Here is a 19,185-nt window from a genome sequence, read left to right as displayed (position 1 = left end):
AACTTTCCCCAGTTCCAAAAAGGAGTTACCAATGTACATCTATTCACTACAATCTTAAAATAAAGCGATCCTAGTGATAAAGTAATAAAGGCTGTAACCTTAGTATTTTCTTAATTTATTCTTATGCCTCATATGATTGCAATGTAAAGTGTATCATGAAAAATGCTATATGTCCCAACATCCGTATCCGTGAATATAGTGACTTGTTTGAAAACTGTGTATCATCATATAATACCAAGCCTATTGTTAAGCGGGTGTTCCAGTCTAGAATAGAAGCTATCTATATATAGTCTATCCATATAAGTTCTTTTGTACATACGTCATCAAGACGTTTAATATATTGCTTTTCTCAATTTGCAATTTCGTTTTATTATGAGACATTTTCCGTCTCATTTTATTCTAGTTAAAAAGAGACACAGTGATGTCTGATAAGTTCGAACGCGTAACCGAACTAGCCTGTCAAATTCGTCCGGTTGTTAAACGTATGCAAAATTCTTCAAAACAATAGTGATAAGAGGTTATAAACCGCCAAACGTTAGATAATGGAGACCCCCACTTGCCAGTAAAATTCGTTAGAGAGTTAAGCTTTTTGTGCTGTTAAATATTAATTTGCTGCTATTATTATTGAAAATATTTTTAGCGTGTTGCAGCTGCACTGAATATATACAATAGTATGGACACGGTCACTGAAATATCTCAAAAAATGTAAAATATGTTCTTGAATTCACCGGAAAAAAAACCGTCCTCGTACGAGGCGGGTGACAAACAACATTGCGACGTTTTGATGTCACAAATTTGGATGACGTATGTACAAAATAACTTTGGATAGACTAAACCGATGGATAGAATAAGACCGTTTCAACATCGCGGTTTCATTGATTAGCTGGCACAAAGGTAGAATTTTCTGCGGCGCACACTGACTGCCTATCAACAATGTATGAGTTAGTACAGGAAAGTTATAAACATCGACACCGAAACGGCATATTTATGGCGTTATCTTGTTGTTGGTTTTGTTGGTCTAGTATAAAACCGAATAAAAGTGTAACTGCTCTTATCAACCGATTTCAATTGAACAAAAATTATAACGTATAGTTGCAAAAAGACCATTAATAGAGACTTAGTGGGAGTAACTTAACCTCTTGCATGACTATGCTCGGCCGCATGTTGCGTGAAAGAGTTGTGAAGGACCAGCGTACTCACCCAACATAGCGCTTTCTTATTACGCAAGTCTGTAACGAAAAAGCTGTTTGAACATTTTCAACTGATTTCTATGTAATTTATGTGCTGAAAACAAAATTAATATGGAAAAAATCCAGAATGTTAGGGATTCGTTTACTGCACATATTCAATACTGAAGGTTTGATAGATGCATTTAACATCCAATGCGATATAGTATATTCACACAAGGAGTTTAAAATACAGCGATTTATAGATTCATCACAAGCATTAAAGGAGTTCTACTTCACAACGGCGATTTCTATCGTCTATTACATTCCTGTAGGTCAATTCGGACAGCTCAGAGAAACCTACAAGAATGTGAAATTGGAAATTAAAATAAGAAGACCATAGTTGCAATGTCTGCGGCGATTTTAACACTTTATGCAAGTTGTTCGGACAACGAGCTGGGTTTAACAAATTTCCTTGCTTTTGGCACTAATGGGATAGCAAAGACCGAGAAAATCACCGGATCAAAAGGAGTTATCCGCCGAGGGAGTTTAAAGTTGCTGAAAAGAACGTCCTTCAAAAATGGAGATTGTTTCAAATAGATAGTTTCAACGTTTCGATGTCTCTCAGAAGCAAACGTAAAGGAAGGTGTTTTCGTCGGACTAGAGATTAGACGGCTCATGAGAGACTTTTTTAGGCAATCATAAAGGCCCTAACCGTAAAACAATTGTAAAAAGAATACTAAAAGCATTTAAAGCTTTAGATTGCCTAAGGAGTATAAAAGTAAATTTTCTTCATTCCTACCTCCAGTACTTCCCGGAAAATTTGGGAAATGTGAGTGAAATCAATTTCGCCAAGGCATTAAAGAGATAGAGATAAAATACTACGGAAAATGGAGCTTTTGAATGATATCAAACTACAGTTAAACGCTTCAGAGAGACCCTCTAGATTATTTCCAGAAGCGAAAATGTACAAAAAGGAGCCTTACTAAAAAAGAAATGGTTTTACTGTGTGCTAGAGAATTAAATTTTTAAAAAATATGTGTCGTTCTAATCTAGTATTACTCGTTTAACATAGTGACCCCAATTGTCGAGAAATGTATCGTCCTATGATAAGGGGGAATTATTAGCGGATTCCCAAAACATAAAGATTACGTCACAGGTCGATGTAGCATGCTTGGGTTGTCATACGGTTTCAAGAGGCTGAATAAATGCGACAATGGATCGATGATTGGATCGCTGCCAAACCAACTAACCTCCATGTTTCCAGAAAAATAGATGTAATAACGATGAAAAATATTTTAATTATTATGTATATGTAATTTTAATTATTTTGTAATTATTATGTATAAGTAGCATTGGGAACTATCGACTGTTTAGTAATTGACTGCTTTTTGCTATCGACTGTTTCAGTTGAGTAGTTTCAGTCACTATTTTCGGTCCAACTTGTTTCATTCCACCGGTTTTCAATATTCAGGCATTACCGTCCTAGCCGCAATCTAATAGGTTTATATGTCATATATATATATATATATATATATATATATATATATATATATATGGTTTTATGTTTGGTTTGTAGTACACTATAAATAACAAAATATAGTACATTAATATAGGAGCATTTTGGACTTCTATTCTTCTAGATTATTTATTAATGTAATAGGGATAACGTTTTGATTAATAAATAGTAAAATAACTACTTTTACTGCTTTTATGATATCTTTGCAAACTATTAGGTTTTTTTATTGACTTCTTCGATTTTCTAAGTATCTCGATATTTGTTCATACATTTTGAATGTTGAAACTTCTTTCATTGAAGTTTCAACGAATAATGATCTTAAAGTACCCCTAATTAAGGATAAATTAAATTATTATTGTAATTGAAAAGGGTGCAATGGTTTATATTGATTTATAAAATACGATACAAATACTTAGTGGCCATTCCTCTTTGCTATCAAATGACATAAAATTAATTTTAAATGAGTCTCTTCTCTTGAACGAAATTATCTTTATCCTCTATTCTGCCCTTATCTATTATCCCCTTCCTTATCTTTCCCAAATCATTATTCTATTCCATTTTTCACACTGCCACTGGCCAATTTAAAATTATTTGAAATGAACTGATCAGATAACAGTTTCCTCTCTCAAAATTAATACGAGAAAGTAGTCTCCGTATGTCATCACATAAAGAAGAAGAAATAACCACATGAGAAGAATCTACCACATGGGAAATTTACTGTTAAAGAAGTAAAATAAACAATACTTAAAGAAATCAATGCTAAAAAAAGCTCCTGGTTTTGACCTAATTATTGGAAGAATCTTAAAAGAGCTCTCAAGAAAGTGCATCAAATTAATAACATTCATATTTAATGCCATGCTAAGACTTACTTTCCTAGCACTTGGAAGGTGGCTTAAATAATTAGGTTTCTTAAAGCAAGGAAAAAATCAGAAGACGTCTCCTCTAATTGTCCTATAAGCTTGTTACCTATAATCTCTAAACTTTTAGAAAAAACTATACATTAAGAGACTCAAAATAATCGCAGAGGAGAGAAATATTATTATTCCAGACCATCAATCCGTAATAAACACGGAACAACATAACAAATACATAGGTTAGTCTACCAAATTAACAAAAATTTAAACGATAAAAAATATTACTCCGGTACATTTCTCGATATTTCTTAGGCCTTCAACAAGGTGTGGCATACTGGACTGCATGTTAAATTGAAATAGCTTTTGCCCAAAATGCACTTTCAAGTGCTGAAATCATACCTCACAGACAGACATTTTATTGTCAAACAGGATGACGAATACACTGACCTACACCCAATATACTCGGGTGTTCCGCAGGGCAGGGTTCTTGGCCCATTGTTATATCTATTGTATAAAGCTGACCTACCGACCTCAAGAAACACTACTGTTACAACATATGCTGACAATACAGCGGTTTTATCATCACACGAGGATCCAATATCAGCCACAAGAAACCTAGGACTGCATCTTAACAAAGTCGAATTGTGGTTGAAAACGTGGCGTATCATCAATCAAATGAGACAAAATATACCCCTGTGACATTCACCCTTTGTAGAAGAACATGTCCCTCAGTAAAATTGAATAATCATGAACTGGGAATGCATTTTGATCGATGTTTGACATGGAAAAAACATATACTGACAAAACGGAAACAGCTTGGGCTTAAACTAAACCAAATGAATTGGCTGATAGGGCGTAAATCTAAATTATCCTCAGATAATAGGGTTTTGCTGTATAAGTCAAGAATTAGGCTCATTTGGATCTATGGTATTAAACTGTGGGGTACTACTAGCAAATCTAACATAGCTATCCTCCAGAGGTTCTAGGATAAAGTGTGGCGAGTCATCGTCGATGCCCCATATTACGTGTCCAACAAACTGATTTAACGCGATATCCCATAACGAGTGTGATTCGAAGTGTTAGCGCGAAGTACTTTGAAATACTATTAGTGCATCCCAATGCACTCGCCAAACAGTTAAATGTGCGCGATGACAGTGAAATGTGTATTAATAGACATATAAAATAGAGTCTAGAATAAGTTAGAATAGTCCTTAGAATAAGTTAGGATAGACTTTAAAATAAGTTAGAATAGTATCTAGAATAAGAATATTAGATTATAAGTTGTATAGCAGATCACTTACTGAAGTGATCTTCTCTACTTCTTCGTTATCGACTGTTTCGACTATTTTCAGTCGATAGTTCCAATGCAAGTATACGTAAGTATCAGGTGCTATGCAATGTTGCTAATTTACACTAACGCACTAACAAATGTTGCTAATTTTATACGTCAATTCATCACTATGGATGAAAAATGGTCTACCACCATAATCTTCCACTTTTCTTTTTTTCGATTTTCCAGGCCGAGCCACAACAGCGAATGGCCGAGTACAATAACATTATAAAGTGAATTCATTAAAAAATACAAAGTTTAATTACTCAAATGGGAACGAAACAACACACAGCAAACCGTTAGTTGTTTCTATCCCATCGTAAATGATACATTTAAATTAATATCGGGCATATCCTGTATCGACGCTACGGCCTCTTATAATTAACGTTTAACACGATTAACCTTCTCATTGACCTTTCTTTATTTTTAACATCGGTAAAAATCAAATCTACAAATGCAAATTTAATTGGGTCCTTGCGCGTTGGTATTCTAAAGAGCAATCGTGCGCTATGACACCGGCGAATTGTTAATTCAAATCGTAGAAATTTAAAGAAAGCGAAAACACTTTTACAATATTTTCACTTAATTAATTATCATGTTGACGTTTATTGACTTATAACGAGATCAATTTTTTAAAACACTAAAATCAAGTAAACAATAGTCATCACAAAAACAAACGGCATAAACTGGAGTCATCCGAGAAGTTCACTCACCACCTGTAGGTAGGAATCAAAGCTACCAAAAGTAAACATAACTATAACAGGCAAACAATGCCGGTTTAACAGAAGGATTGAATATTATTTGATCGTTCTACCTATTTGAAAGGTACGAGGCAGTGGCGAAGCGTAGTGGGGGTAACAAGGGGCGTCAAAATTTCACAATAAGTGATAATAATATCTCGTAAATATTTGAAGGATTTCATATATTTAACGAATCTATTACTCGGAACAATTAAAATAAGCACGGATTTTTTTTGCGGAATGAGCTTTGCAGATATAAAATAGGCAGATGGCACTGTAAGTTATGAAAAAATGTATGTTAAGAATTTGAAATTTCCATTTAAGCTCAGGCCTCAACTTTTCCTGTGAAAATGAGTTGAAATGGAAAATGTTTTCTTCATTAGATAAAATAATTGTAGAAATTGGTGATTGTTTTCAATAAGTTTATATATCTAACGTCGGTTATATTGTATCTGCCGATTTGTATATTGGCAATATTGGCAAGCTGAATTGACTTTCTGGACACACTTAAATTATTTAAATTTATTGTGAAATTCAAGCTGGAAGATATTATATCCAATGTTACAATAATACTCCTAATATTCTAAATAATTTCCTTAAACAATGCCAGGTGTGAGAGAACTTTTTTAACATTGAAATTGATTAAAAATTATTTAAGAACCACAATAACATAACTATGCTATGCAGATTAGCTCGATTCACCCTTGATGCTGCAGACAAAAGGGAGGCGAACAGAGCATGCAAGAAAGTAAAGGAGGCCCTCTTTACTTGGCGAGCGATGAAATGGAACTGATTTCTCGCGGACCAAAATCTGGATGGCCCCCCTTCTTTCTGGCGTGTCTCCAAATGCCTCGTGGGGAAAACGCACAATGTCATCCCCCCTGAAGTCAACGGTTACAGGAAATTTCGCAGTCACTGACCAAGAAAAGTCGAGTTCCTCGCAGAGACCTACGAGGCTCAGATCAAGTGCCTCCCTCGCGCAGAGAACACTAAACCTAAAGACAACGACACTGTCATCAACGAATCTAACACCATTAAAAGACCAGTAAACCCAGCCTTTCTTCTCAACCGTTTCGTGTCTCCAAAGTCTCTACAGACTCTGATAGCCAAACTTCAAACCAAAAAATCTCCAAGTTTCGACGGAATATCGATTACCCAATTAAAAAAGCTTCCGCATAAGCAGCTCGCGGAACTTGCAAACTAACTATTAACTAAACTAACTGAATTGGAAACTGGCTATTAACTCCCTCATGAGGCTCCAACACATCTCGGCATCTTGGAAACACGCACATGTAGCGGTTATTCCCAAGAAAGGAACAAAATCATCTCCATCTAACTACAGGCCCATCAGCCTTCTCAGAGCCATTTCGAATCTTGCCGAGAGGGCAATACTCTACGCTCTCAACTCTTTCACAAAGGAAAACAACATCATTCCTGATGAACAATTCGGCTTTCGCGCTCACCGCTTATCTATTAATCAGGCCTCCCGTCTGGCCGCACACCTCCATCACGCTCTTGACCAACGTAAAAAGCTTGGAGAAGTCCTTCTGAACCTAACCATAGCCTTCGACAAGATCTAGCACGACGGTTTAATCGCAAAATGTGTGCTTTCCAGATTATCTAACCGCTCTCATCAAGTCCTACCTATCGGACAGATCTTTCCAGGTCACGATCAGGAAAACACTTTCCAATCGCAAACAAATCGATGCTAGCGTACATCAAGAGCCTTGCTGGCCCCAGCCTTATTTAACCTCTTTATTTCAGGTCTGCCGAGAAAAGAGCACATTGACATCGCCTTTTACGCTGACGACACTGCTTTCTTCACGGCCACCAGGTTCGAAGTTTCAAATCATGAACATTTACGGAAGCAGCTCGATCATACAGTCAAGTGGTTCAAATTCTGGAGATTGTAAATAAACCCCCTGAAAACCTAGGCCATCATTTTCCATAAGAAGCGTTACGCGCTGCGCGTCTCGCAACTTAAGATTGACACTGAAACAATTTCATGGCTGGATAACGTCACATACATAGGTCTCCACTTCGACCGACGGTTTGGTTGGCATTCCCAAATCCAGAAAGCAATCCAGAAAAGTTCGGGGATAGCAAACCTGCTATCTTCTCTTATCTCCCCTTCTAGCAGACTTCCCATCTCCATTTTTTATTATATTTAGATGTTAATTCGGTCCGTACTCCTCTACGAATCTAATGCCTACTTCAAGTTTGTTACACCCAACCAGGTGAAACGGTTTTAAGATTTCCAAAATAAGCTCCTCAGGAGAATCTTAAAAGCTCCATGGTTTGTCATAATCAAATTCATAAGGAAACTGACACTCCAGAAATCAAGCACTTCATATCTCAATCATTCCATAAACAAAAACTCAGCTCAAATTCTTCTGAAAACGCGCTTGTTCGCGAGCTGGTCGACATGCTGGGAGCTTAGCACAGCGTCACCGCCAACCAAGGAAGAGTTAACTCCAGAATGAAACGACCTCATCCGTCGCTGCAGTCGTAACTTTTGCCCCCATACGACAGTATCCAGTCCTGTGTTAACTCAAGTTCGCGAATCAATAGAATCGCCGGGTCCCCGTGCTCAATAACGGCTGCCCGATCAGCGGGTGCCCTATCCCCAAATTTAATGCTGTAGCAGTAGCGATCCACAGGGGTCAACTGTGAGGCGGTTCCGGTTTATTGAATTGATAAACCCGGAGGCAATCCACATAACCGGGTCATAATCCAACTTGTCACTCCAGGGCAAGTCTCCGCGACCAGGCATGCGTCATGCATTCCACCACCTATTTCCACCACCCATTCCACCAACATTTTCACTAAATCGTTTGTAGTTTATTGGATCGCTTCACTTCATTGTGATTGTGAACACAACGCCTATCAATTTCCGAATTGCCCATACAATAAATTTGTAAGAATTGATAATCTGCATCTAGAAAGTGGTAACAACGCTTCTAGCAAGTAATAAATTTGTGCTTGTATTTGCGATTCTCTAGATTTCGTTATTTATTTCTGATACAAATTTGAATGTTATCAAAAAAATTTAATTGTATATACCTTGGAAGTGGGCATAAAATTGTCCTGTACAAAATGCGTTTCTTCAAACGACGTCATTGGGAAACGTCTATTACATTTTCAAACGTTGGCCAAGAAGTAGTAAGAATAATTTCCCATCTTAGAAATTAATGTTTAATGCATCTGGTGATGGGACAAATTGTGGTAATTTTAATTTTCCACCAGCACAACATAACAATAGAATCATCGCTGTATTTATAATCCATTACATATTTATTATTATACATTATATATTATATACATTACATATTATATACATTACATATTATATACATAACATATTATATACATTACATATTATTACATTACAATATTGATAAACAATTATCATTTGCTCGATCGTAACTTAATTTGTTAAACTCGTATTCTAAGCCTATCCACTACATTTCTTCATTTCCAGTGACACTCCAGAATTCAATTGTGCCACATCAATACGACTATTATCATTTTCTGTCTCTCATTGACCATCACTGAGGTTAGCATTAGGGTAGCTCGTCACACATTTGATTGACTTCGACCACCAAAGTCAGGTCATCACGTACTAAATCTGCGACTAAATAATAATAAATGTGAAATATATTTACAAAGTATACTTTACCATAAACAGTCACTACATACTTCAACTCTATTCTAGGTAAATGTTTACTCAATCGCAATTAGAATACGATTCGAAATTATCGTTAGCACGTAGTTATATAACATTTGACATATGTGTCATTATTTTCACTTGATTTTCAAATTATCGAATCGATGTGCCTATCAAAAAATACATACATTTGTATGAAATATAAACCATGGTAAAGTATTATTGACATGTTATATATTATAACTTAGGCAACCTAAAATACCGTTCATGGAAAATACACAGAAAAAATACACATTATTATTGTTGTGACTGTCCATCGATAATCTTATAGTCGACTTTTTGTGAATTGCTAGTCATTCCGATTACAAAGTAACCTTCAGAATCCCCTCTTCTAAATTAATTGTAGAGCACAATTTATAAAGAAATATTCAATCATTACTCTAAGTATAAGTGTCGCGTAAAGTGTGTTTTGAATTTGGCTCGATCATGACTGTGTTTTCGGGAAGGGCCTTGCATTATGTCTTTAAAGTACCAGATAGAAAAACAACAATGGATTTTTACCGGAAAGTTCTTGGTATGAAAGTACTTAGACATGAGGAGTTTAAAGAAGGGTGCGAGGCACAATGTAACGGGTAAATATATTGCACTGAAATGTACATCAGAACAGAGGAAAAATAAAATTTTAGTGCTTATGATGGTCGATGGAGCAAAACGATGGTGGGATATGGCCCAGAAGATAATCATTTTGTGGTAGAACTAACGTACAATTAGGATGTGCCTATCAAAAAATACATACATTTGTATGAAATATAAACCATGGTAAAGTATTATTGAAGGGTCAGTGCCGAGATATTATATTCAATATTTAATACATTATATATTCTAATCGCGGTTTGATTATAGCGATCGGTAATTTAAATCAATATCCAACATTTTTAGTCGCAAAATAAATTTCCGAACACACCCATAAATATTTGGCAACCAACAACAATGTCGATCTTAGTGATAACAGTGACAGTGAAACTTTGGGATAATAAAATTGTTTTTACCATTTTCTCCGAATAATCCCATATTATCTCCTCATAGAAACTTTCCGTAGACTTCCACAAATATTTTAAATCCAAAATTAGCCAAATCGGTTTAGCCGTTCTCGAGTTTTAGCTAGGCTAACGTAGAGCAAGTCGTTTTTATATTATAGTCTTTTAAACTGAAATACATAAATAAAATAGCGGCAATATTTTCTTCCACCCAGGCCGACACCCACGCTACGCCACTGACACGAGAAGACGTGAGCTGAATTTTGAAACGCTAATGAATTTTTATAAATCAATTGATGTTTAATGGATCAGAAAAAACGATTTGTTGGACAGTATTACATTTTTGTATTTACTGTTATTTAGTATTGATTATTTCCATAGATTTTTTTATAAACCGATATAGATGATATTATGTGTAACACATACAAATTCGTAATTAATTATATTCGAGGCGTGTTCCATATTTAATAAATAAGGCATATTCCAAAGTTAGTAAGACCGTCATCAATTAATACAAATATTAGGCGCTTGTATGTATTCTGATAATTTTCCACTTTAAAAATGCATAATCGGTAAAATGCATATTAATCAAGATATTTTCCAAACTTTTTCCCAACAAAGTGGTAACGTGTCGAGAGAACCATGAGCTGCCATCATCGATCCATTTTCACACTTCTTCAATATTTCGAAGTCTGCCAGCCAAGCCATGTTGTATCGGCCTGAACAAACGACAGTAAGAAGGCCTATGTCTGGTGAGTATGTTGGGTGCGGCATTCGAGCTGAAACAGTATATCCTTCAAGACTTCTGCAACATGTGACTGAGCGTTGTTATACAAGAGTACTTTGAGTGTGTTACTCGCTATTTCTAGTCTTTTTGCAACAATACGTAATCCAAGTTGTTCAATTTACGTATATCTGCGATAACGGTTTCATGTGGTTTTAACAGCAAAGGAAGACTTGATGGTCATGAATAATCTACCACAGAAAACTCTTTTTTACCTTGAAAACAATGAAATCGCCCCTTTTGGATTTTTCCACCATAAGTGAACAATATAGAAACAGTTAGGTCATCAAATGCTAAGCTTTAAAAGTCCCTTGAGAACTTAATATCGGAAATCTTGCAATTCATTGTCTTCGGACTTTTTGGTAATCTAGGCCGTTTTGTGTCGTTGACATCAAAATCACCAGTTTGAAAAAGTTGAAACAAAGACAGTAATGCCAAGAAATATCAAAAGCAATGAAATCGGAAGTTAGGTTAGATCGTTTAACAATTGCTTATATTAATACTAACCTTTTCACCAATAAATATCGCTGATCAAAACACATACAAACACCTAATAATTTCAATGAACATTTGTTCGTGCATTCATTAATTCATGCACAGTTGTGATAGAATAATGTTTATTATAAATTTCAATTAATAAACACATCCTCTAGCATTTACATTTTCCCAATCATTGCTATAACACATATACAGTCTGTAGACTTTAACATGGTATAAAAGCTCATTCTCGTTTAGATTTAACTGGTCTGAAAATATACAATAAGCAATTTACAGAAAAAAAAAAAGGAAAACGATCTACGATCACAATATGGATCCAAGGAGATGGGAATATTGTACTAACATTTACATCCATAAGAGCATATAGCGTAAATAGAAAATATAATCACTAACGTTTTAAAGAATTTTGTAAGAATTTTGGAGAACATTTGAAAATAGTGTCGACCAGTACCAACACAAATTGAATTTTACAGACTAACTCGCTGACATATTCTTTTTAACTAGGGTAAAATGAGAAGGAAGAATCCGCTCCAAGTTGACAACAAATTTAACATTTTTACAAACTGCATTTGGCGGAATATTCCACATCATGTATGTCGTCCATTGGCTGTTTTATTAGAAGGACTATATACTTGTTTCATCAATTTAAGGGTGTAGAAATATATTTGCTACGTTTAAATCCACCACGAAAATACTATATTTTCACAGATGCAACAAATTCATTGTCACTTACGCTCTGGTGTAATCGTACTTGTAGTTGTACTACTAGTCTAATCATATATATGTGTAATAACAGGTATACCCTTCCAACTGAAACAACTATCAACAAATAGCATCGTTAGAATATGTAATTTTGGAAATGGTTTTCTTGGTGTAATTTAGCATAAGCTACGAGTAATTTATTAGTTATAATAAATAGTATAGTTATGTTGTATATTAGTTTATATGGTTTGTTATTAAAAATAGACAATATATATATATATATATATATATATATATATATATATATATATATATATATATATCAAATCAAATCAAAATCTTCAAATCTTCTTCAAATATCAAAATTTTAAAAGTTGTTAAGTTTTGCTTTTTTATGCTAACCAGATGGCAATAAGGAAAATAAACTACAAGTTAACTGTCAAATATCTTTATTCAGTTATCAATTGTATATAAGGAATATCATTCCGTATAATATAATTTCAATCAAATTGAAATATTATTTTAAAACAATATTAAAATTGATATAATAAAGCATGTAGAATAAAATTAATCGTTTTTTTTTTCAGCAAATTAAATTTGCAAGTAAATATCATATCCCATATAAGCGCAAAATTAAAAATAATTTCTTTTTAATTTGTTAGAATATGTAAATACATTTTCGACCTTCAAAAGTATATATGCAAAAATGTATATAAAATTATTAAACATACAAACAAGATATGGAAATATCTATATTCTTGGTAATTTTTCTTTGAAATTATTTTTATTTTAGAATTTAATTCTATAAAATATAAAATAATATATGTTCCGTAACATTATAATTATACAGGTGTTCACTACTTGCTGTTCTTTAATAGTAACATATAATTATTAATACTTACAACGCAGTGCAGCAAAACAATGACATAGAATTGAATTGGAGAATATGTATTATGGTCAAAAAAATCGATTCCCAAATAGTATATCCTTTGTATACCGAATCACACGGTTAAAAATGTTTACATATTTCACAAATTCCGGTGGAATTATTAATAAACATAAAAATCCGATGTTTCCGGAATGAACACAACAGAACTAAATCGGGACAGACCGGACACTAAAATCACCAAGAGCAATTCAATATTCTTTCAGCTGTTGTGTGTTTTTGTTATGAAACGCAATAGGTGGCTGGTCTGAGTCTGACGGGTGAGAAATCAATATTCTGCGACCTCGCTCTTTGTTTTGGCACGACTGGTGAAGTGGGGAAAGTAACCCTACTCCTACGCGACCCTTTTAACCCCCAAAAAGTGGAACAGTTAATGATTATTATTTATGTCAATTATTTAAAATATTCAAAAAGTCAATATCAGTCAAATCTATATAAATATATTTCATTTTGTTTTATGGTATACTGTGTAATAGTTTAAATAAAATATTTGTAGAATAGCATTCAGAGAATTAAGTATAAATTATGATTTCAGATATTTAAACACAGATATTTTTTATCTTTTTAGTATATATAGAACTAAAAAATAAGGGCTTTAATATCTTAAGTACAAAAATAGATTACTTTTTAATTAGAGTAAAACTATAATGATCTGCTATAGCATGAACCACCATAGAATAAAATATTTCTTCTATTTTGGGATATACACGGGGATATTGTATGTACCAGCACCTCGAAATTGAATTAACATATTAGTAGTAAACCATTATAAACAGGATCTATCCGTAATAGTCTCTAATAGTCTAGTAACATATATATATTCTTTATGTATTTGATGCTATAATTAAAACTTATTATACTCAAAGCATTAATTAATAATCTTCATAATTTAAATTTATTATATTAATAATACAATGGGTAAAACATTAGAATAACATTTAAATTTAGGTTTAAGGTAAATTTAATAACGTTAACATTTAAGTGACAGTATTGATAGGCAAAAACATGTTATATATTATAACTTAGGCAACCTAAAATACCGTTCATGGAAAATACACAGAAAAAATACACATTATTATTGTTGTGACTGTCCATCGATAATCTTATAGTCGACTTTTTGTGAATTGCTAGTCATTCCGATTATAAAGTAACCTTCAGAATCCCCACTTCTAAATTAATTGTAGAGTACAATTTATAAAGAAATATTCAATCATTACTCTAAGTATAAGTGTCACGTAAAGTGTGTTTTGAATTTGGCTCGATCATGACTGTGTTTTCGGGAAGGGCCTTGCATTATGTCTTTAAAGTACCAGATAGAAAAACAACAATGGATTTTTACCGGAAAGTTCTTGGTATGAAAGTACTTAGACATGAGGAGTTTAAAGAAGGGTGCGAGGCACAATGTAACGGGTAAATATATTGCACTGAAATGTACATCAGAACAGAGGAAAAATAAAATTTTAGTGCTTATGATGGCCGATGGAGCAAAACGATGGTGGGATATGGCCCAGAAGATAATCATTTTGTGGTAGAACTAACGTACAATTATGGTGTAAAATCGTACAATCGGGGCAATGATTTCCTGAGTTTAACTATACAGAGCAGTGAAGCTTTAAAAAGAGCAAAAGATGAAAATTGGCCTATACTTGAGGGTAACATTCTCATTGCTCCTGGAGGCTATACATTCAGCATAGTTGATCAAGCTCAACCTACAGATAGAGGTACTTAAATAAAACATTGGCCAGAATATCATACATTTGCTATATTTTTTAAATCACTACTTGAAAAACCTCTTAATGATTATCAAATAATTTCCTATTGTTAAAATATTTCAGTGCTATTTTAAAAATAATCTCATCACAAATAACATTTTTGTACATAAAAGGAAGCAATTTAAACAGTTATTTGAAATAATTTTAGATCCAGTTTTAAAGGTGACACTTGGGTGCTCCAACCTAACAAGCAGTATAAATTATTGGAATGGTATCCTGGGTTTAACTATTTTTGAACAAAGTGATAAAAGTGCTTTGCTTGGTTTTAAAAGAAATGAAGCTAAGCTTGAACTAAAACAAATAGGTGAAATACTGACATTTTAGAATTATTTGATTAACAATAATTTTTTGGTCAGGTTTGATTGACAGATCAGAAGCCTATGGTCGTATAGCTTTTTCTATACCACATGATGAACAAGAATCTTTATCAAAACTCATTGAAGAAAAGAAACAAACAATCTTAACACCTCTGATAACTTTGCCAACCCCTGGTAAAGCTGATGTAAGAGTTATTATTTTAGCTGACCCAGATGGGCATGAGATTTGCTTCGTGGATGATGAACCTTTCAGGCAGCTCTCTCAGCCTGATTATGAGAGTGAAAAAGTGTTGGACATCCAAATTAAAAAAGACAAATCTTAAATAGTGACTTAATTTATTATATACTTATAAATACGTTATATTATGAACACATTATATTTTAAAAATTAAGGTCAGCATTTTCCATCTTTCTCTTTTCACTTTTTGATTCTAAACCTCTTAAAAATTCCATAAAAATATTAACTGGCCCTAAAAGACTGGTTTTTTTATAATCTTTGATTTTAAATTTGTTTAATGTGGATTCATCTGTTTCCATTGTCATGTTATCCTGTTCTTTAGTCTTCTTATCGTACAGATCAATCTGCTCCATTAGTTGACTAAAAATAAGAACTGTATAGACCTAAATGGAAAAGGATAAACAAGCTCATTCTCACTTTAGTGTTGGTACATTATTGAGGTCAAAATTGTCAACGTTTTTAACATTAAATGGTATACATATTTTTCCAGTTTTCGGATGAACACAAAATGGAGCTTTTAATAAGTGATTTAAAGCTTTCGATACATTTACATCGAGACGAGGATAAGCATAGTATAATTTCATCTCTTCAATCATGTTTCTTCCACCTCTTGATAGTTGTCCCTAAAAACAGACACTTAAAAATATGCCACGTAAAACTTGTTTTAAACATTATTACCTTACTTTGCAAATCTGCAAAAGTCTTTTCAAAAGAGTGCCATCTCTGTTCTGAAGTCTCTAGTTTCCTCATATTACCTCTAAATATTTCCCTTACTTCTTCATCTACCATATTCAAAAAACAATCGAGCCTTTCTTGTGTTCCTAATATATCTTGGTCCTTTAATATACTTTGTATGAAATATTTATCAATTATTGACAAAGCCCTCCTAAAATTAGTTACAGTGTAATCAAGTATGATATATTTTTAAATTTTAAGTTACTTTAAAGAATGGTGCACATTTCCAACTAAGTTAACCTTTTTTGATGTACCTAAACCACCTTTTATTACATACATATATTCCACAATTGCACTTCTAACATTATCATCTAATGTACGAGCACTTTCATCACATACCCACGCATGTATACCTAGAATATAAAATGAAAAAAAAACTTTACTTTTGTAATAGAATATACCTCTTCTGCCAGAAAATACCCATAATATATGCTTAAAACCAAAGTCTTCTCTCAAGGTAGCATCAATAATTTTGCTTGCTATGGCCATAAATTTCCAACACTTGTTGCATACATCTGCACCTGAACAACAAGTTCTTATTTCATCATAATCAGTCATATCAATATCAAAGACAACTTCTTTGAAAACAGGTATTAGTGCAGTTAACATATTTTTATCTCTAGGCTTTGTCTGATATACACATCCTATATCTATTTTAATGGGAAATCTTTTACAAAGCTCATTTACAAAATCTGCATGTGTGTCAAAAGACTGGAATCGCAAGTAAATATCGCCTATTAGAGTAAACGATATTTCACGTTTCGAAAAATTAGTACTTTTTCCTAAAATATGAACAATTGCTGTATTAACATTAACCCTATCGAGTAAAAACTTACCATAGCTTAACCAACGATAAAATGGCAAAGATGGAAACAGTCTTTTATAATAAATTGGTAATAGATAGGATAATTGTTCTTCAATATATTCCGCCGACATTTTATTAAAAACAAATTCACTCTTGATTTATAGATTAGTGAACTTAATAAAAAAATATACTTTCCCGCCTAATAATTCATATACAGGTTATGATATTGGTTTTGAGGTTTGGTTCTCTATAAAGTGATAATAACACACTTTGTAAACTTGCTTATTTTGTAGTTAAATGTTAAAAACCTAACGAAATAAATACAGGGTCAATATTAAATTAGTTTGGTGTTACGGTTATTCAAGATATATTTTTAGGCCAGCACGATATATGGATCCAGACGAGGTTGAGTTTTTAGGCGAAAAATCGTTAGTAGAAATTGTTCCGACATTTAATAGTGCTCCTATATATTTTATTGGAGGTGATGTAGGCCCTTTTAGGGCTAGTATTCCAATAAGAGTCCCTTTATGGGTAGCTGTTAATTTGAAAAAACAACAACAATGTAAGATAATTCCACCTGACTGGATGGATCTAGAAAAACTGGAATTTCTTAAAGAAGAAGAAAAAAGTAATAAGTTAGTTAAAATAATACTGAGTTTAAATTTTTACTGACAAATTTGTATGTGTAGATCATTTGTTAAAATGCCTAGTGATCATTATATGATTGAGGCGAAGCTGATACTTGGATGTGCAGCTGATGATATACCAAAAACAGATGAGATAAGAACAATAATCAAAGACATTTGGGATATTAGAATGTCTAAATTAAGGTCATCTATGGACGATATGATCAAGAAATCTGCAATGTATGCTGCAGTGGACAATCTAACTCTTATGGAAATCAATTCAATTAGACCACTTCTACCTCATGCCTTAGATCAGATATACAGGATAAAAACTGTAAGTCAGTGTTAAGACATCTTCAACTTTCTACTATTGATTTATTTTCAGAATAAAAAGGCTTTATCTAACAGATCACAAGGCACCACAAGCACATTGTCTGAATCCAGAACCTCTTTTAGTAGCAAAACATAATAGGTTAATTTAAAATACAATTAGATATAAAATATATTATTTTTTATTATTATAATTTTATAAAAATACAATTATGAAACAGGACTGTTGTCTTCTTTTGATCCTGTTTGTGACAAATGTTTAACTATGTCAACCCAATTCCAACCACGAGGCTTCTCTCCTTTACCATCAGTTCTAAGAGAATATAATAAAATGTATTCATAATTAATTTGTTTTTATACAGCAGTCTATTAGTTACCGATTCCACTGCCTCCTCTTTTGTGCTTTTGTTAAATGCTCTTTCCTTTCTTTCTTTACTCCTTGAATTGGTTCCTGTTCAGAAATACATAATTTTCCAACATCCAATTCAACTGGACTTTCTGGTTGTTCTGCTATCAATTCATCAAACTTCTCTTTAAGAAATTCAAATAATGAATAAGTCATAGACATTCCTATATATTGTTCTGCTTCATTACTGACTAGTTCAACAATTTTTTGTTTTAAAGATGATATTCTGTAAAAAAATATAGTTATTTCCAGAGTTAGAAAACATTTTATACTATGATTTCAAATTACACATGTTTGTTATAAAAAAGTTCCATATTAACTTGGGGTATTTCTTCTGGATACTTGACACCCCATTTGATTTCCAGTAGAAATGATTTGACAGTGTCGCTTTCTCCAAACTGTAATAACACAGGAAATAACAACTACTAAGTGTATTATCGAATAAAATTGTACCTTATATTGAAAGGTATTTGGTGTTATTTCTTTGAAACATCCATCTCCTTCATAAATGGATAAAAGCACTTCCCGCTCCTCTTCTTGTAAAGCTTCAGTCTCCGACATAATTAAATAACTAATCAATGTCTTACTAAATCATTATTAAGAATACGTAATTCCTAATAGAAGTACTTATATATGAACAAAATGTTACAAAAATATAAGTTCTAACCTATACCAAATTACTGTCATATCAATTCCTTTTTAATATAGGCAAC

The 19,185-nt window shown here is 33.1% G+C and overlaps 6 protein-coding genes across 10 annotated transcripts in view; 3 read left to right on the top strand and 3 right to left on the bottom strand.

Annotated features, from left to right (window-relative positions):
- The window catches only part of LOC143190739 (tripartite motif-containing protein 2), a 130,050-nt gene extending 116,693 nt beyond the window's left edge, over nt 1-13,357 (bottom strand). Inside the window, exon 1 of one of the 2 annotated variants that reach the window (XM_076395278.1) lies at nt 13,200-13,357. In XM_076395278.1, the coding sequence (XP_076251393.1) occupies nt 13,200-13,225 (26 nt within the window). In that variant the 5' untranslated portion in view covers nt 13,226-13,357. The remainder of the gene's footprint in view (nt 1-13,199) is intronic. The other variant, XM_076395280.1, reaches the window with a different exon arrangement.
- LOC143190770 (glyoxalase 1-like) lies at nt 9,661-10,109 on the top strand. The gene is made up of 2 exons (XM_076395330.1): nt 9,661-9,908; nt 9,963-10,109. The coding sequence occupies exons 1-2, from the start codon at nt 9,763-9,765 to the stop codon at nt 10,045-10,047; spliced, it is 231 nt and encodes a 76-aa protein (XP_076251445.1). The 5' UTR covers nt 9,661-9,762; the 3' UTR covers nt 10,048-10,109.
- A 926-nt stretch (nt 13,358-14,283) lies between the features above and the next one.
- LOC143190756 (glyoxalase domain-containing protein 4) lies at nt 14,284-15,724 on the top strand. Its single transcript, XM_076395311.1, has 4 exons — nt 14,284-14,653; nt 14,708-14,964; nt 15,164-15,319; nt 15,372-15,724. The coding sequence occupies exons 1-4, from the start codon at nt 14,508-14,510 to the stop codon at nt 15,653-15,655; spliced, it is 843 nt and encodes a 280-aa protein (XP_076251426.1). The 5' UTR covers nt 14,284-14,507; the 3' UTR covers nt 15,656-15,724.
- On the bottom strand, nt 15,652-17,334 carry DNApol-alpha50 (DNA primase small subunit). Of its 4 annotated transcripts, XM_076395291.1 has the most exons (6): nt 17,142-17,334; nt 16,707-17,087; nt 16,511-16,658; nt 16,249-16,456; nt 15,988-16,193; nt 15,652-15,930 (listed from the first exon to the last, which is right to left on the bottom strand). In XM_076395291.1, exons 1-6 carry the CDS (start codon nt 17,239-17,241, stop codon nt 15,714-15,716), a joined length of 1,260 nt encoding a protein of 419 aa, XP_076251406.1. In that variant the 5' UTR covers nt 17,242-17,334; the 3' UTR covers nt 15,652-15,713. The 4 variants fall into 4 exon arrangements, with proteins under 4 accessions (XP_076251406.1, XP_076251404.1, XP_076251405.1 ...); XM_076395289.1 differs by having other exon boundaries at nt 16,707-17,334; XM_076395290.1 differs by having other exon boundaries at nt 16,511-17,087.
- On the top strand, nt 17,335-18,289 carry Psf2 (DNA replication complex GINS protein PSF2-like protein). Its single transcript, XM_076395314.1, has 4 exons — nt 17,335-17,437; nt 17,488-17,745; nt 17,800-18,070; nt 18,122-18,289. Exons 2-4 carry the CDS (start codon nt 17,501-17,503, stop codon nt 18,203-18,205), a joined length of 600 nt encoding a protein of 199 aa, XP_076251429.1. The 5' UTR covers nt 17,335-17,437; nt 17,488-17,500; the 3' UTR covers nt 18,206-18,289.
- On the bottom strand, nt 18,233-19,145 carry LOC143190762 (RWD domain-containing protein 4). The gene is made up of 4 exons (XM_076395316.1): nt 18,926-19,145; nt 18,761-18,870; nt 18,444-18,698; nt 18,233-18,379 (listed from the first exon to the last, which is right to left on the bottom strand). The coding sequence occupies exons 1-4, from the start codon at nt 19,031-19,033 to the stop codon at nt 18,277-18,279; spliced, it is 576 nt and encodes a 191-aa protein (XP_076251431.1). The 5' UTR covers nt 19,034-19,145; the 3' UTR covers nt 18,233-18,276.
- Between the last annotated feature and the right edge of the window lie 40 nt (nt 19,146-19,185).

Source organism: Rhynchophorus ferrugineus, unplaced genomic scaffold (genome assembly GCF_030347505.1).
Source record: "Rhynchophorus ferrugineus isolate W39M unplaced genomic scaffold, kcgeb_rfMv2 rfM2, whole genome shotgun sequence".
Lineage (NCBI taxonomy): Eukaryota > Metazoa > Arthropoda > Insecta > Coleoptera > Curculionidae > Rhynchophorus > Rhynchophorus ferrugineus.
Note: the sequence above shows the minus strand (reverse complement) of the source record. Positions and strands in the feature narration are given on the sequence as shown.

Bases quoted from the DNA above. Each gene is read 5' to 3' on its own strand.
- LOC143190770 (XM_076395330.1), top strand. From the start codon at position 9,763: ATGACTGTGTTTTCGGGAAGGGCCTTGCATTATGTCTTTAAAGTACCA. The intron at 9,909-9,962 runs GTAAATATATTG...ATAAAATTTTAG, and splicing joins TGCGAGGCACAATGTAACGG to TGCTTATGATGGTCGATGGA.
- LOC143190756 (XM_076395311.1), top strand. From the start codon at position 14,508: ATGACTGTGTTTTCGGGAAGGGCCTTGCATTATGTCTTTAAAGTACCA. The intron at 14,965-15,163 runs GTACTTAAATAA...AAATAATTTTAG, and splicing joins AGCTCAACCTACAGATAGAG to ATCCAGTTTTAAAGGTGACA. The intron at 15,320-15,371 runs GTGAAATACTGA...TTTTTTGGTCAG, and splicing joins GCTTGAACTAAAACAAATAG to GTTTGATTGACAGATCAGAA.
- DNApol-alpha50 (XM_076395288.1), bottom strand. From the start codon at position 17,241: ATGTCGGCGGAATATATTGAAGAACAATTATCCTATCTATTACCAATT. The intron at 16,457-16,510 runs GTAACTTAAAAT...AACTAATTTTAG, and splicing joins AATGTGCACCATTCTTTAAA to GAGGGCTTTGTCAATAATTG. The intron at 16,194-16,248 runs GTAATAATGTTT...GTCTGTTTTTAG, and splicing joins TTGCAGATTTGCAAAGTAAG to GGACAACTATCAAGAGGTGG.
- Psf2 (XM_076395314.1), top strand. From the start codon at position 17,501: ATGGATCCAGACGAGGTTGAGTTTTTAGGCGAAAAATCGTTAGTAGAA. The intron at 17,746-17,799 runs GTTAGTTAAAAT...TTGTATGTGTAG, and splicing joins GAAGAAGAAAAAAGTAATAA to ATCATTTGTTAAAATGCCTA. The intron at 18,071-18,121 runs GTAAGTCAGTGT...ATTTATTTTCAG, and splicing joins AGATATACAGGATAAAAACT to AATAAAAAGGCTTTATCTAA.
- LOC143190762 (XM_076395316.1), bottom strand. From the start codon at position 19,033: ATGTCGGAGACTGAAGCTTTACAAGAAGAGGAGCGGGAAGTGCTTTTA. The intron at 18,871-18,925 runs GTACAATTTTAT...GTGTTATTACAG, and splicing joins CAAATACCTTTCAATATAAG to TTTGGAGAAAGCGACACTGT. The intron at 18,699-18,760 runs GTAATTTGAAAT...ATTTTTTTACAG, and splicing joins CTTTTTTATAACAAACATGT to AATATCATCTTTAAAACAAA.